A 15,101-nucleotide genomic window follows, 5' to 3' on the forward strand; every position below is an offset into this window, starting at 1 on the left:
ATAATAATCTCACAAAAAGAAAAAATAAGGGCTAGAAAATGTTCAGATGATTTCACAAATTCATGAATTTTGTAAAGAATTCAATCATCTTTGTGGCTTTAAATAAAGTATAAATTCAACGCAGCACACTAACCATTTGTTTTTAGGCACTTGAACAGGCTTGTCTAATGCAGATTTTCATAGACCTCCTCTGTGGTAATAGAATACACTGGAAAGATTATCTCACATATTCAACACAGCTCACATGTGCCAAACCGGGCCTGCATTATATGCATGAGGCGCACTGTCCTGTTCCCTACAACACACCTGTATTCAGTGAAGCAGCTGGTCTGCCTTCCACTTTGCTGATGGCAACACAGCCAACTTTAGAAAGTGGGGCAGAGATGTTGCCCTGCAGGTGGTGCAGTGAGTGACTGCAACCATCCACATCTGGATGCCTGTGAGGTCCATGGACCATCTTTCTCACCCTTGAGTGCGCTTCTAGAATCACCGTTCGGTGGCTCACTGTCTTTGAGTCACCTCTTTGTCATCACAGTCAATGGCTTTCTACCACTCCATTATCTCTGTGCCTGCAGCTGCAATAGGACCACACTGCATGTAAATGAGGGAATTTTTAAATTAAAATCATGGTGGTGCACATTTTGCACTATTGCAGTCTGTAATCCAGAAGGCCTCATCTGCTATAACTAGGTGCTCCGTGGGTGCAGAAAGTGGCTACACACACCAGTTGCGATCCCGTGGCCCTCCGTGCTCTCATGCCCCATTGGTCACTACAAACAGAGCACAGCTATACTATAGCTACATCTGTATTGGTAGTATTACATTCAAAAACACACAACTGCACAGTAGGTTATCATGTTATTTCATACTGTACTAGCCAGTGTGACAAGCCACTCCCACTCATCTAAGCATGTTCAAAGAATTATACAAAATCACATTTCTACATGATCCACAGGAATAAAGTAACAACTATGCAGACATGCACATATAAAACACAATGATCACATTATACAGAATTTTGTACACACATATTAAAAACAAATTAAATACAATTGATGGAAGGCCTCATACACATCCAACCGATCCAACATGGTTCAGACATGTCACATAGTCAACAACACGTGGATCATACAATGCAAAATTATGGCTAGCACTCTTTGTTTTGTTTCTACAAAGCAGATTTTGTATTTGTGAATCATCCTCCTGTCATTCTAACATTTCCCAGAAACTCACTTCTTGCTTTTTCATTTCACATTGATAGTGCTTGGCTTTTCGATCGTTCCAACAAGGAATCGGGGTTGGGCCTCCCCGCTTGATCAGCTGTGGCACTGGATCTTTATTCATACTGATGTTGGGCATTGGACCAGGTTTAGTGGACAGCGATTTTTTTTTCGTAGCCGGACTTTGAACATGAGACAGAAAATTGAGAAATAAGAATAAGAGCAAGACAGAAAAACGCAAAAGCAAAAAACAGGGGTGGAAAAAGAACATGGAAGAGTGAGATAAATAAAGAGACAGGAGGTTAGGGTAGTGGAAGAAAGAAACATGGGTGTAATAAAAGCTAGACAGCCTTGGTATTCAACAGCATCAGCACCTGGCAATGCCAGCTGGGATGGGGACTTCTTCGAAAAATCTTGGGCCTCTACTTTTGCAATCCAGACTGGCCCAATTCCTAAAATGGAAAGTCTGGACCCATGAGTTCCTGGCCTTATAAGATTGGATTGTCAACATTTTCCAGGTTACTCCGGTAAACTTTCACCTGTTGTAGCTTTCTATGCTAGATATTGGTTAAGTTTGTTAAACTCCATATTTGGATGAGAAAGTGTACAGGTGCACAGTGAGATATTCAGAGAAAGAAAGATGAGAAAATACATTTTCTTATAGTGAAATAACCTCCGCTATGTGCCCATCAATTCTGGTGATATTCGTTCCTCCCTAGTTTAAAGGGATTTAATCTTGCACTTGACAGAAGTAAAGCTCTGATCTTTTTCAGCTATAGAGGGGATTTGAATAATGTTTTTTGAAGTAAGTTTGTGGATGTTCACAACTTTCCTGGGTATCCAGAATAGGATTCACTCACAGGGAAGCATGTATGAGTAAGTTTTGCTGTGTACATGTGTCTTTTATGATCGTTTATAATCAAATAAAGACTAAATTGAATTGAGAAAGTTCCCTTACATTTGTGGAACTGAATTCTGTGATTTGTAAAGTCGATCTGCCCTCATACTATAGAATATGTATCCATGTGATTCAGACTTTCATCGACAAATAGGGTTGTGAACAAGCCCGATATTTTCTAAAAAATTAACAAACAGGTTTGATAACATCTGTATTTAGTGTCATTTGTACACTTCAAATTCCCATAGATAATACATCTCAGAAATAAACTATATGACAGCATTTTTGTGGTTGTTCACTCATGATTACTCATCCCATTTGATGTTCTCAAAGAATGACTAAGGCATTTTATGTTCAGTCTGTTAAACTCCCTACCACCTGGTAAACTCTGTTGTTTTCCTCTTCTCTTCAGATGTGGATGAGTGTGAAATTGGAGCTCACAACTGTGACATGCACGCGTCTTGTATCAACGTCCCTGGCAGCTTCAAGTGCAAGTGTCGTAGCGGCTGGGTCGGGGATGGCTTGAAATGCGTTGGTAAGTATCATTAAAGAAAATATGCGTTGTTTAAGTACACAACTGTTCAAGGAATACAAGGCATGTATGGCCCTTGGACTTTCTAACTTCCCTATAGTTTTGAAATAGATTTTCTGAAAACTTTGCTTATATTTGTCTCATTTTCTAATGGTTTTTCTTAAATGTTTCAATGTTCTGACTTTTGTTGTGCTTTGAGTTCAGACATAATTATGGCTTATTATTTGCAATTTAAATCCATGCAAATGTTGTCTCTATCTGTTGCAAATGTAGTGGTTGTATATGATAAATCAGATAATGATAACGCATCAAACATATCTGTTGGTATCATAATGAATTCATTAGAAGGATTACAATTGCTTGATAATATAAACACAGGGAGATTTTGTATTTTAATTACAGATTAATCAGTGACTGCAGATTAATATGGATATCGTAGAATTCTTTATTCTGGTTGCTCAATATTTATTGTGCCTCAAATAATAAATGTAAACAAGGTTTATCTGATTGATTCCTAGATCTGGATGAATGTTCCACGGAGGAGCACAGCTGTAACATCAATGCCGACTGCGTGAATACACCAGGCTCGTACCGATGCACGTGCCAGGAGGGATTCAATGGTGATGGCTTCTCCTGTTCTGGTATGTCACACACTTCATATCTCTACCCCTAGACCAACCATGGCTATGTCGATGGACACTCAGGCCAAAGGGCCTCAGATTTTGCTGAATTACGCATATGATGATTTTGATTGGAGAGATAGGATGCTGATGTTACCTGGGGAAGAAACGTCTCACATCTCTGATCTAGTCTTTTGATGCTGCATACCATTCCTCTATTTCAAATGCCACAGATGGGTTTAGGACACTTCAGGTATCAGCATGCATGGTGTGCCTTTTATAGGGCATCGAGTAAGCACTTTAGTGTTTATTTATTTAAGCTGGTGAGGGAATCATTTCACATAGTTTCTGCCTAACTGAGAGATGGTGCCTTCAAGGACAGACCAAAGGCGGGAATATACCTGGTGGATGCCCTCCTATCTGGTAAATCTTCTCTTCACCGGGTAGCACCATTGGCATGCCAGAGGGTCAGCTAGATCCTTAGGAGTTTGCTAGGAGTCATGGAGAAGGGGAAAGTTATTTGAGTTCAGAGGTCCGATGTGCCCTAGGTAGGGCCCAGTGAGCCTAAACCTGGCAAGAAACAGAGCAACTGAAAGAGTCTTGTTTAGAGTTTGGCAGATGGGTACTCTGTCACAAATGTTGTTGATGTACCGCCCGTCAAATTACTACTGCATTATAGCCTATGGCACTTTTCATACAGCAGACAGGATATCATCACGGTTTGAATATCCTACCCACTAAACTCTGAATAAGGCCTTTGATGCTTTTTTGTATTGTTTTTATCTTGAAAACACAGATTAATTTAAAGATCTTTTTGCCTTTGGTATATTGTAAATCCTTGACAAATCCTTTCTTTATACCTGATTGAAAAATTTTAATATTTCAAATAAGTGGCAAATAATGGATTTACCATGGTGTTTCTCATCACAATCTTAAATGTATTTCTTGCTATCTATCCAGTGTGATCATTATTGTCCCTCCTCTTCTTGCTTCCATGCAGATGTTGACGAATGTGCAGACAACATCAACCTGTGCGAGAATGGCCAGTGTCTAAACGCACCTGGAGGATACCGTTGCGAGTGCGAGATGGGTTTCACCCCAACTGAGGACAGCAAGGCCTGCCAGGGTAAAAACTGCTGCCCATCAACAGGAGGGCACTTTTATTTTATTCACTTTTATTTTTTAGAGTTTTATACAGTGCAAATAAGATCCATTAATTGTCAGAGGGCTTAACATAGGAACAGGTTCATACTGTGTGCAAGCACTTTGCATGAGAACACTTTCAAAAAGATTTCATATAAGAACATGTTAATGCAGGTAAAGGCCACTGTACACTAGAAAGTTTTCAGCAATAGCTTTATAAGGCTAATAGTTCCATATGTTCATGTTCATCAAAAAGATCTCTTGCCTGTGAGAAACATATGACACAAATATATTAATAATGGTAAGCATTCTACTAAATATAGCTTAGTTCAGCAAAGCAAGCCTACCCCTCCCCCTCCACTCAAATAATGTTTGCCTGAAATTGCACAAAAACATTCTCCTGGGTAAATCCTCCTCTGTACAGTGAATCGGGTTGTTGGTATTTGCTCATGCAAATAGGTGGAATTTCAAGAGTAATAAGTGTAGGGTTAGTAGTGACGTTGTCAGTAGTGGTCTGACAGGCGAAAACCCTCACCATGAGTTCCTTGCTATTCACATACCCTTTGCATAGAGGTTAACACATTGACAACACTCACAAAGATATTATTGTCAAGGACCCTTGTAAGCCCCTTGGCAACAGAGAAGCACACAGAACATCTAAGGAAGGGGGGTACAGGGGAAAGATTTCATTCATAGGGAATCATATTTTAACCTTGAAGAAAGATGGAAAAAAATGTTTATGTCCAAATATACATTTTTGTAAATTTCCATCATGGTACACTTATATAACCTAGTTGAAGTCTGCATTAGTAGATTTTATGCTGTCAATTTACCTGGAAATATACAGCTACTGGAATTTCCAAAATAAATTATGGGGCTATTTGTGAATCTCATGAAAGTCAGAGGTTTGACCAAAAACAATGCTATAGCAGCACAATTCTGATTTTCCTCATGGGTTTTGTGATTGGGGTCATGTTTAAACTAACCTGTCTTTTTATTATGTATTTATTTATTCAGTGTATTGCATGTCTACTTTTTGGTTACCTGATATATATTTTAAGAGTTTTGATTTACGTTTGTATTGACTGGCTAGTACTGTGGGCGGTTTAGTTTTGTTATTTTCAGAATTATTAAACCTCTCCTGAAAGTGTTCACCCATCAACTTTGACTTTCCTGATGTTTGCCTTTATTAGACATTGACGAGTGCACCTTCCAGAATATTTGCGTCTTTGGAAGCTGCCAGAACCTGCCTGGGATGTTCCGTTGTGTGTGCGATGATGGGTACGAGCTGGACCGAAGCGGCGGAAACTGTACAGGTACGATGGTTATCTACATTCTGTTTAAAGCTATAATGGTTGACCTGATATAGGTTGTGAAAAGTGGTTGTTAATGCTACCTAGACACATGACCTTCTGGCAGGAGGTGGACTCCCAGCTCCATCATAACCCCCCCCCCCCCCATCATTGCAAGGTGTCTCTTTATGATTGTCTCACCTCTTTACAGCCAGTTCTAAATGGAAGATAAGTGCATATGACAGTCCTCAAAGTCATCACATCAGTTTCTCTTATGGCACTAAGGCCCTGATTACGAGTTTGACAGACAGGGTTAATAGTCAATTGCATGATCTGCCCTAACCAGGCCTGCTAGAGAATCTCACTTTTTCTAACAGGCCAGTCCCCCTCTCATACAGGAAGAGGTTTAGGGAACTCAACATGTCCTTGAGGAAGAAAGTCAAAACATGTAGCAAATACCCCCAGTCTCAGTCCCTTTATCTGTGGATGCCGATAGGTGTCTCATTGGGTTATACGTCACTTAGGAACCAAGTGCCTTGGCCTCCGTGGGGCCCCATTATAAGATGCCCGTAAATCAGCCCAGAATTACTGATACCAGAAGCATAGGTAATTGGGGGATGGAGGTCAGAGGGATTACCTCTCACTATTAGTGAGCCAATTAGGATACTGTAAGAAAGGGGGAATTACCTGGGAAATTTGGAATACCATTCCAAATTCCGGTGGGTTATTCTTCATTTCGGCAATAGACATTATGCCTGCATAAAGGAAGCAAAGTCAGTGGTTTAAACACACTGGATATGTTTTAAATCTGAAGATTTTGTACGGTGTATGGTGCTCTTTTTCTGGCCTCTTTCAGAATTATATGGACATTGGCCCTATTTTTTATGATAATGCTATCACTGTCAAATAACAGAGCGCACACTATCTTCTCATTGTGCGGTTTTATGCTGTGCATTAAATTTGCTTAGGAAATGTAATGGGTGGCGACACGTTGAAGATGTATATGTCCTGTCTGCTGAACGTGTTCTCTTCTCCTGTTTCAGATGTAAACGAGTGCGCTGACCCGGTGAACTGTATCAATGGCTTGTGTGTGAACACACCCGGCAGCTATTTGTGCAACTGCCCACAGGACTTTGAGCTAAACCCTACCGGAGTTGGGTGCGTGGGTAAGTTAATTTTTCCTATTGTTACTCCAGATGCAGAGAGGAGGCTGTCTGAGTTCAGGATTCCGTTAAGCTGATGCAACCAGGCCACACATTCAAAGTTCAGGTTCCTCTTTCCTTCTAATTTGGGGACTTTGCCACATTTGTACCAAGTTTTGTTAGGCTTTGTTTGAAAAAATTAATTCAGGGTGTGGATCGCGCACTCTATGAGAGCATTTTACACAATAATGATTTTTGTTAATTCGTACTAATAGTTTTGGGGCCATTATTATCCCAGCGACACTGTAGACAACGAAGTACTGCTTTTCCTGATAATTTGTGGAATCAAGTTAGAAATTTAAATTGGATTCTCGCAATAAATATAGGCCAGATAATAAATGACTATGTATGTTTTCAGGAATGCATATTCTGAATACATATTTAGAATATTCTCTTCATATTTACTTACTAAAAGTGTTGCTTCCAGCTACTCCAGCACATTTTTTTGTATTATGTAATTTCTGTTTTGGCTCGTTAATCAAGTAAAACTCCAATCTGTTGTCAATGCTGATTGGATTTCATGATTTATGGATCAAGCAGTGTTCATCAGAACAAGTGGGCTGATGAATAAGGCTGGCAGAGAAAGCGGCGGCTGTGGCTAAGCTTTTTTTCAAGCTCTGCTCTGACTGTCAGGTAGATTTTTTAAGATGCATTGGTGTGAATTAAGACATGTACTTCTAAATCCAAATTAATATGCCTGACTTTATTAAAAAAAAAACCTGTAGCACAGTATTTTCTTTGCATTCCAATAGAGCAAAACAATTGTTTTATGGCCTCATTAGTATTCCCTTTTTGACCGACAGATGCGCCTCCTGGAAGGCTGGTGGCCATGAAAGGTTGGAAGGACCTTGAATAGTCAATCTTTTATCTGTTGTCACTCTTCAACAATCCAGCATACTTAACAGCCTTCCATAAGCTCTCACCTGATAAGAATGTACTCCTTCATAGTTTATCCACTATCACCTAAAACTATCTCCTTTTGACCTATAAGGGTGTAAATGATACTCTTCAGTCAACTCCTCTCATCCCTTGATCACGGAGCACAACTAGTGTTTCTACCCGAGTTGAATTTGCCTTCTCTTTCATTATAATTCTAGGTCTTGCAAGCTAACCGTTCCTCTTGCCTTTCCTCTAACATTCAGATACTCGTGTTGGAAACTGTTTCCTGGACACCCAGCCCAGGGGAGATGGTGGGATCTCGTGCAGTGCTGAGATCGGTGTTGGGGTCACCCGAGCTTCCTGCTGCTGCTCTCTGGGGCGCGCCTGGGGCAATCCTTGTGAATTCTGTCCATCTGGAAATTCAAGTAAGTGAGTCAGAAATTACCCGGTAATCCTGTTTGTAAATCCATTTTATCGCCACCACTTGATGTGCAATTAGTTTTTGAATGAGATAACACATTTTTATAGGGGAATAATTGATATTTTTTGTGTCCCACTTCTTTTGTGCTTTTACTTGATGTGCTTGGCAGCCATGATTATCGTCTCAAATTATTAGATTGTCTATATGACACTAAGAAATTAAAATCCGCAACTTTCTCCTAAATGTTTGACACCACAATTAACATTCTGTCAAAGTAGGTATCACTGGTATACTAAACAGTTCATCAGGAAAGGTTTTGATTTCCAGAGATATTTAATTCGATTGCAAATATTAAGTTAACATTTGTCATACTAAGACATTTTTGGTTGGTTTTGTGTTGAAATTGGAATGACCGCGAGACAGAGAGGGAAATAGAAAGCAACAGATTGGCAAAGCGAGAGTGAGGGAGGCCGAGAGAGAGTGTGAGTGGGAAAGAGATAGCGTGCATTAAAGAAAAAGAGGTAAAGACCTTAAGATGAGACTGCCCATGAACTTTGCCTTCCCAAAACAAGGCCTCACTTTCATGCACCAGGCCTCCATAAGTCAACAGCATTGTTATTTGGTCTATTCCCTCTTTATCCAAGTGTCAGAATATGAACAGGGATGAAGAGGGAGAGATCAAATGTGCTCAGTTCAAACTTGACATCTATACTGGGTGTGATGAGCTGAGCACCCTCGCCTTTGAAGGTAATATTTGGGAACACTTTGGACAGAGGACTTTGAATGTGCACAGGAGTACCTTTTAATAACTCAGGGGTTCTGATCTCTGGGATATTAAATAGTTGGATTTGTAAAATAGTTGCTCTGTTTAATATCTTTCTTGTGGTTTTTTTGTGCAGCTGAGTACAAGACCCTGTGTCCTGGAGGAGAAGGTTTCCGTCCAAATCCAATCACCGTTATTCTAGAGGGTGAGCAGAAGCCGATGTAAATTGCTTCTTATGCTACACCAAGCTTGATGCTCCCTGCACTGTAATAACAGAAGGGTCACTTTACAAGGTTTTGCTTCAGGGGGGTTGATAAACAAGGAAACAATATGTAAAAAAAGCTTCTCACAGCACAATACTCATCGTTTTGTCTACATGGGATTTGCTAATCCTTTGCAGCACAACAGCACTGTTTGCAGTGAGGTGCTAACCGCCCAACTCATTGTTACAATAGGAAGGGAATCAGAGTTTACCCACATGGTAAACAGCAGCTAACCATGGGAAGGAGACGCAGCCTTTGCACTGGCATTTATCATCATTGGATTCTCTAACCATTAAAGTGCATGGGGTCACAAGACACAAACTGTGGCTCGTCATGAATGGCTTGGGGAGCATGCAGCTGTCTGTGAGACCCCTGAGTGCCTCCACGATGTCCACATCACGCACAAACACAGTGTAAGCTTCACTACTAGACAGCTTACGACCTCAAATGACAACTGCATCCTCTCAGCCAGTGCAAAATGCAAGAACATTTTGAGCATGAAAACTTGCATACTTTGAGCTGTGATAATAAATAGTTTATTTAAAAAAAGTATTTTTTTACAATATATATATATGTGTGTGTGTGTATGTTTGTATATATATATATATATATATATATATATATATATATATATATATATATATATAGACTAGCAGCCCGCCTCAGCGTTGCCTGGGGCTGGGGGCAGCATTCCAGGCTTGCGTGCTCCTTACCTCAGCGCTTGCTCCCAGTCGCACAAACCCAGGCCCCCGCTCCAGTCCGCCTCACTTTACCGCCCCCCACTACTCTCACTTAAATATCTGCACCCTCCAGTCCGCCTCACTTCACCGCCCCCCCCACTACACCAAGCCAGTCTACAGGCCCAGCTGCAGTCCGCTATCCGGCTCTATTCCGCCTCACTTACCTCTCCTCCCAGCGTACTTCACCGCTTCTCCCCGCGTTTCACATACCTCATGGCGCTGCAGTCTTGCTACGTTCTCCGCTCCTCCATTCCGCTCCAGTCCGCCTTACTTCACCGCTCTTCCCCGCGGTTCACGTACCTCATTCCCTCCAGTCTGGCTAAGTTTTCCGCTCCTCCCCGCGCTGTTGTCCGCTCCTCCTCGTGTTCCTGTCCTCCGATGATGTCAGCACGCTCGTTGTTAGCACACACGGCCGGCGCTACTTCTTAGGGACTACTTTTTTTTATTGTTTATTTTTTAAATAACGTTTTTTTTTTTTTTTTATAGCCTATGTCCATCTACTGGACCACCCCTTTCCAATGCTGTATTGGGTGTTGCGATTGGTGGTGTACTTTTCGAGTTTACCTGGCTCAAAGGACACAGTTCTCTCTTTATAATAGTAGCATATATATATATATATATATATATATATATATATATATATATATATATATATATATATATATATATATATATATATATATATATATATGTAATAATTTTTTTCCCTGACACAACCAAAGGAAATTTTAAGGGCAGTATTAAGGTATTTTATATAATGTCATTTAGGATTTTTACTATGCATTTCTTTCTCTGTCATTTGTATGCTGGTAAGAGAAATAGTAAATGAGCTACATTTTTTCTAACATCTAGAAAAAAACTATTTTTACTGTCAGAAGCATCTCCCTTGTGTTTTTGTGCCGTGTTGAGAGGAGATTCGTTCCTAGATAATAGAAGTCCAATGTCGAACACAAAAAGCTTCTTAAATTGAGCTATGCCTCGCCTATCGTGCTCACGACCTCCTTGAAATGGGGCTAGAGTGGTAGAAAGTTAATTTGTACCACTTCATTGCCTTACAAATCTACTCTTCAGTACTGATGCCTTTCTATTTCCTGTTTGTACAATCCAAGTATATTTTCAGCCTAATTATGCCGACAGCTACTGCCACTAAATAATCTTGCTCTCACTAAAATCTCCATGGCCATGCTTTGAATATTACCAGCATGTAACTGCTGTAAATCCTTTCAAGATTATGGATCTAGAAATCCAAACTGCATCTAAAAAGGGACTCTCCAATAATTCTTCAAAACTTTGCTCCAAACAACATCATCCCAAATAGGAATATTGGACAATGCAACCTTGCCCAGGGAGTAAGGGTTCAGCTGGAGTTCCATGTTCACATCTGTAGCCACATCAGGAGTTGAGACTTTACGGCACTGGGCACTTCCACCCCACAAAGCCACGGTTTCAAGAACTCAGTCTAAGCGAAACTCAGGTGGTCTATTATGCAAAATCGCACTTAAATTAGGGATCCCTGTGCTGTCGGAACTACTAAGTTTCATATAGGTAAATTCAGGGATTTACAGTCACTCCCTTTCTCTAAAGGCCTGGAAGTGAAGGTGTCTGATACAACGTGCTTCAACCACGATCTGGCGACAATCGATAAGGCCTGAGATACACTTTATTGCTGCTCCCTACAATGCCACTAGAGGTGCCTTGAGTGAACACAGTTCCTATCATAATGGTATGTCTTTTTGTTGTAGATATTGATGAATGCCAAGAGCTCCCAGGCCTTTGCCAAGGAGGAAACTGCGTCAACACCTTCGGCAGCTTTCAGTGTGAATGTCCGCTGGGGTACTACCTGAACGAAGACACCCGTATCTGTGAAGGTAAGCAAGTCTCTGGTTACATTCACTGCTAGTTTTTGGAAAATGTAGGTACTCACTCACCTTCGTCCGACACTGTGAGTTGAAACTCTGCTAAATCTTAGCTTCTTTTTATAGTTAGATTTCCAAAACCAAATGCCCTGAGAAGATTGAAGAGATTATATAGTAAAAAAACAAACAATGGCAGGTTGGCGTGTATTGTAGCTATTGCTTTTTATGTTTATGATACTATCTTGATTGATTAATTTTGTAAGCCTGTTGTCAGCCGCATCTTTTGTTGTTCGTCATTTTAAGGGAATGTTATTCCAGATGGCATGGTTACCAGGAAGAAGCTGTGTTAGCTTGAGAGAAGCTGTTTACAAGGAGGCTGTTGAATCCCTAGATCAGAGTGCCTGATCTTTAGTGATGTTTATCGGACCCACCCTTCTCCTTACTTTACCTTAGTTATCTAATTATACTGACCTGTTATGAATCTGCACGTTCCCTTCACGTTGACATTCGCGGAAGAGTACTCCCAAATACAGTCCTGCCTCTAACGTTAAACACTCATATATGACATCAGACCGGATTTTAGCAGTGTATACACACACATTTTGCTTGCTTCATTTTAAAATTAATTGTAAAATCTAGTTTTTCTGCTTTTCTTGTTATTCAGATATTGATGAATGCAGTGCTCATATCGGAATCTGCGGTCCAGGCACTTGCTACAACACGCTTGGAAACTACACTTGTGTCTGTCCCCCGGAGTACATGCAAGTCAATGGAGGAAACAACTGCATGGGTATGAATGGAACAATTCACCTCACTAAAAGACTAAGAAGTGTATCCTAGACAGAGCAGGATCCGCTGTGTACTGCTGGCACTGTACACTGGTGATCTACTGCTCCACTAGTGTTGTCAGTAAATACTTGTCAGTGAACTATTTTATTTGAAACCTCGTAAAAAGCTTTCCTCTTGTCTTTTCTTGCCTTTTGATGCTTTGCAGACATGAGGAAGAGCGTGTGCTACCGTCATTTTAATGACACATGCGAGAATGAACTGTCTTTTAACATGACCAAGAAGATGTGTTGCTGCTCGTACAACATTGGGAAAGCCTGGAACAAGCCCTGTGAGCCGTGTCCTGTTCCCGCCAGTAGTAAGTATGAGCCCAGAACCAGCGCCCTGAGCTATGTCCTGTCCGAGCCATCAGTAAATATAATAACCAGTTTAGAAAGCTGTGTGTATGAGCCTAGAATTCAGGGTCTGTATTAAGCCCTTTTCTGACAACAGGTAAGGGTGTGACCCTAAAATAAAAACTATGAGATATGACCTGGCCCATCCACAAGTAAACATAAGCTTAGGACAAACGCAACCACGATGAGCTATTCTGTGTTCCAGCCAACAGTAACAGCCAAGAGCAGGGCAGGTCCCTCTCTCCTGTCCTGGTCTGCGGTGAATATGAGCCTAGATCAAGCATTGTGAACTATACCATGCCCCTATACTTCTTAAGTATGAGTCTAGCCCAACCATAGTGTCCATTGCCTGGGCCTGACAGTAGTAGACCTGAACCTACAACAAACACCTATGTTCTGTCGTAGTCACTAAGAACTTGAACCCCAAAATTAGCAATATTGGTCAATTAATCATAGCCAGGAGATTGTGTAAGCCTATAAAAAGCTTGCAAGTCTAGAACAAGCCATAAGAGTTATAACAGCGCTAGCCAATTCTAAAGACGAGGCTACCGCCAGCCCTTACTGTAGTGTGATAACCCATTCAGAAGTAAGCATGGAACTAGAAGAAAACCTATTCTTATCTTCCTTCGTCTTCACAGTCTGTGCTGCTGTCTCCTATTATGTTACCATTTACTGTGCTATATTAATCTGTTCTGTTTCTGTTGCTGTATTATTGTGTTTTTCTGTACTTTGCACCTGTCCATTCTAATGTATTTTCTTTAAATCCTGTTCAAAGCTATCTTATATTCTATGTAGCAGTAGCACTACATAAACCTTATTAATGAACACGCTCATTCACAGTTTGATCTAACATATTCTATTTTTACTGCAGCTGAATATCAGTTCTTGTGCGGTAACCAGGCCCCTGGGTTCATCATTGACATCCACACAGGAAAGCCCACTGGTGAGTACATGTGATACTGACAGTACTTTATTTTTGGGTGACGGACCCTTCTGCTTGTGATGATCTCTCAATGGACCACAAACACAGCTGATGGTACAGCAAGTGGGTCAACACTAATGTTTTCTACAAAACTGTAATGGCATTTGACAATCACATAACGTATCTCCTTCATCTTGTGGATGTCTTTTCGTTGCAATATGAATCTTTCATAGATTTACATACTTTCCAGTATTGTGCAATTTAAGAGCAGACAACTGTTTGCAGCATCCTTACATATTGTAAAACTGTTACTGACAGCCTTTTGCATGGCCCACAGCATGATCGAAGTTATTTGTTTTCCTATCTAGAGGGGTCCTGGGCTGAGGATTCAGACTGACTATTCCTGTAGGATTAGGAAGCAAGAGAGATTTGCCTATACCTAGTCTCTTTGTAGAGTGGCGCAGTGGGTGATGAACGATAGATTGGAATGTGGTTTAAATGATTTCCAGCGACTGGGATAGATTTGCACATTCCTTCCATCATTTTGTGGTTTATTGTAATTGTGTTGGATATTATTGGACTGGTATGCCACTGTGGCATTGATTTGTTTCCTTTTGCACTGAAATTCACCATTAAAGTGGCCTTTTCATGTGTCAAAGGATGCCTCGTATTACCAGAGTAGATGAACAGATAAGATGGTTTCTGTATGTGGAGGAACCGTGGTGCAATGATTTGGCTTTTAATTATGGTGTGATATCATATCAGTGTTTATGGCTGCATACATCGACTAGCTGCAAACACTGAATGAAGTGCATGATATTTTAGCAAATTCCTAGACCAGTCAGTTACAGTGATTGATGACTTACAGGACATGTTTGTAGGTGGCAGCCTAGAGGCGAGGGTAGAAGAAAGGTTTTCAATTTACTCAGCTGAAGTAAGGTGTGGAAGCGGAGTTGTGACTTTATTAATGCGGAGGTGACAGAGAGGTGAGGATGATACTCAGGAAATGTATGATGTGTAAAATGTTGCTTCATGAACAACTTCTAGGGGTCATTCCAAGGAGACCTCTTCAATGTTAACACGTAAGCTGACACAAAATCAAATACGGCTGATAGTCCCAAAGAACATCCATCCATATTTCTTTTTATTAGAAACAAATTATAGCCCGA

General features: G+C 40.7%; 1 protein-coding gene across 1 annotated transcript in view; it reads left to right on the plus strand.

Moving 5' to 3' along the window:
- Window positions 1-15,101, plus strand: part of LOC147673403 (fibrillin-2-like) — a 259,147-nt gene that overhangs the window by 201,218 nt on the left and 42,828 nt on the right. The window contains exons 31-41 of the mRNA XM_086947262.1: window positions 2,531-2,653; window positions 3,169-3,291; window positions 4,271-4,396; window positions 5,607-5,729; window positions 6,749-6,871; window positions 8,050-8,211; window positions 9,107-9,175; window positions 11,716-11,841; window positions 12,494-12,619; window positions 12,824-12,973; window positions 13,882-13,953. Coding sequence (XP_086803388.1) covers window positions 2,531-2,653; window positions 3,169-3,291; window positions 4,271-4,396; window positions 5,607-5,729; window positions 6,749-6,871; window positions 8,050-8,211; window positions 9,107-9,175; window positions 11,716-11,841; window positions 12,494-12,619; window positions 12,824-12,973; window positions 13,882-13,953 — 1,323 coding nt within the window. The remainder of the gene's footprint in view (window positions 1-2,530; window positions 2,654-3,168; window positions 3,292-4,270; window positions 4,397-5,606; window positions 5,730-6,748; window positions 6,872-8,049; window positions 8,212-9,106; window positions 9,176-11,715; window positions 11,842-12,493; window positions 12,620-12,823; window positions 12,974-13,881; window positions 13,954-15,101) is intronic.

This window comes from Lissotriton vulgaris, chromosome 12, assembly GCF_964263255.1.
Source record: "Lissotriton vulgaris chromosome 12, aLisVul1.2, whole genome shotgun sequence".
Classification (NCBI taxonomy): domain Eukaryota; kingdom Metazoa; phylum Chordata; class Amphibia; order Caudata; family Salamandridae; genus Lissotriton; species Lissotriton vulgaris.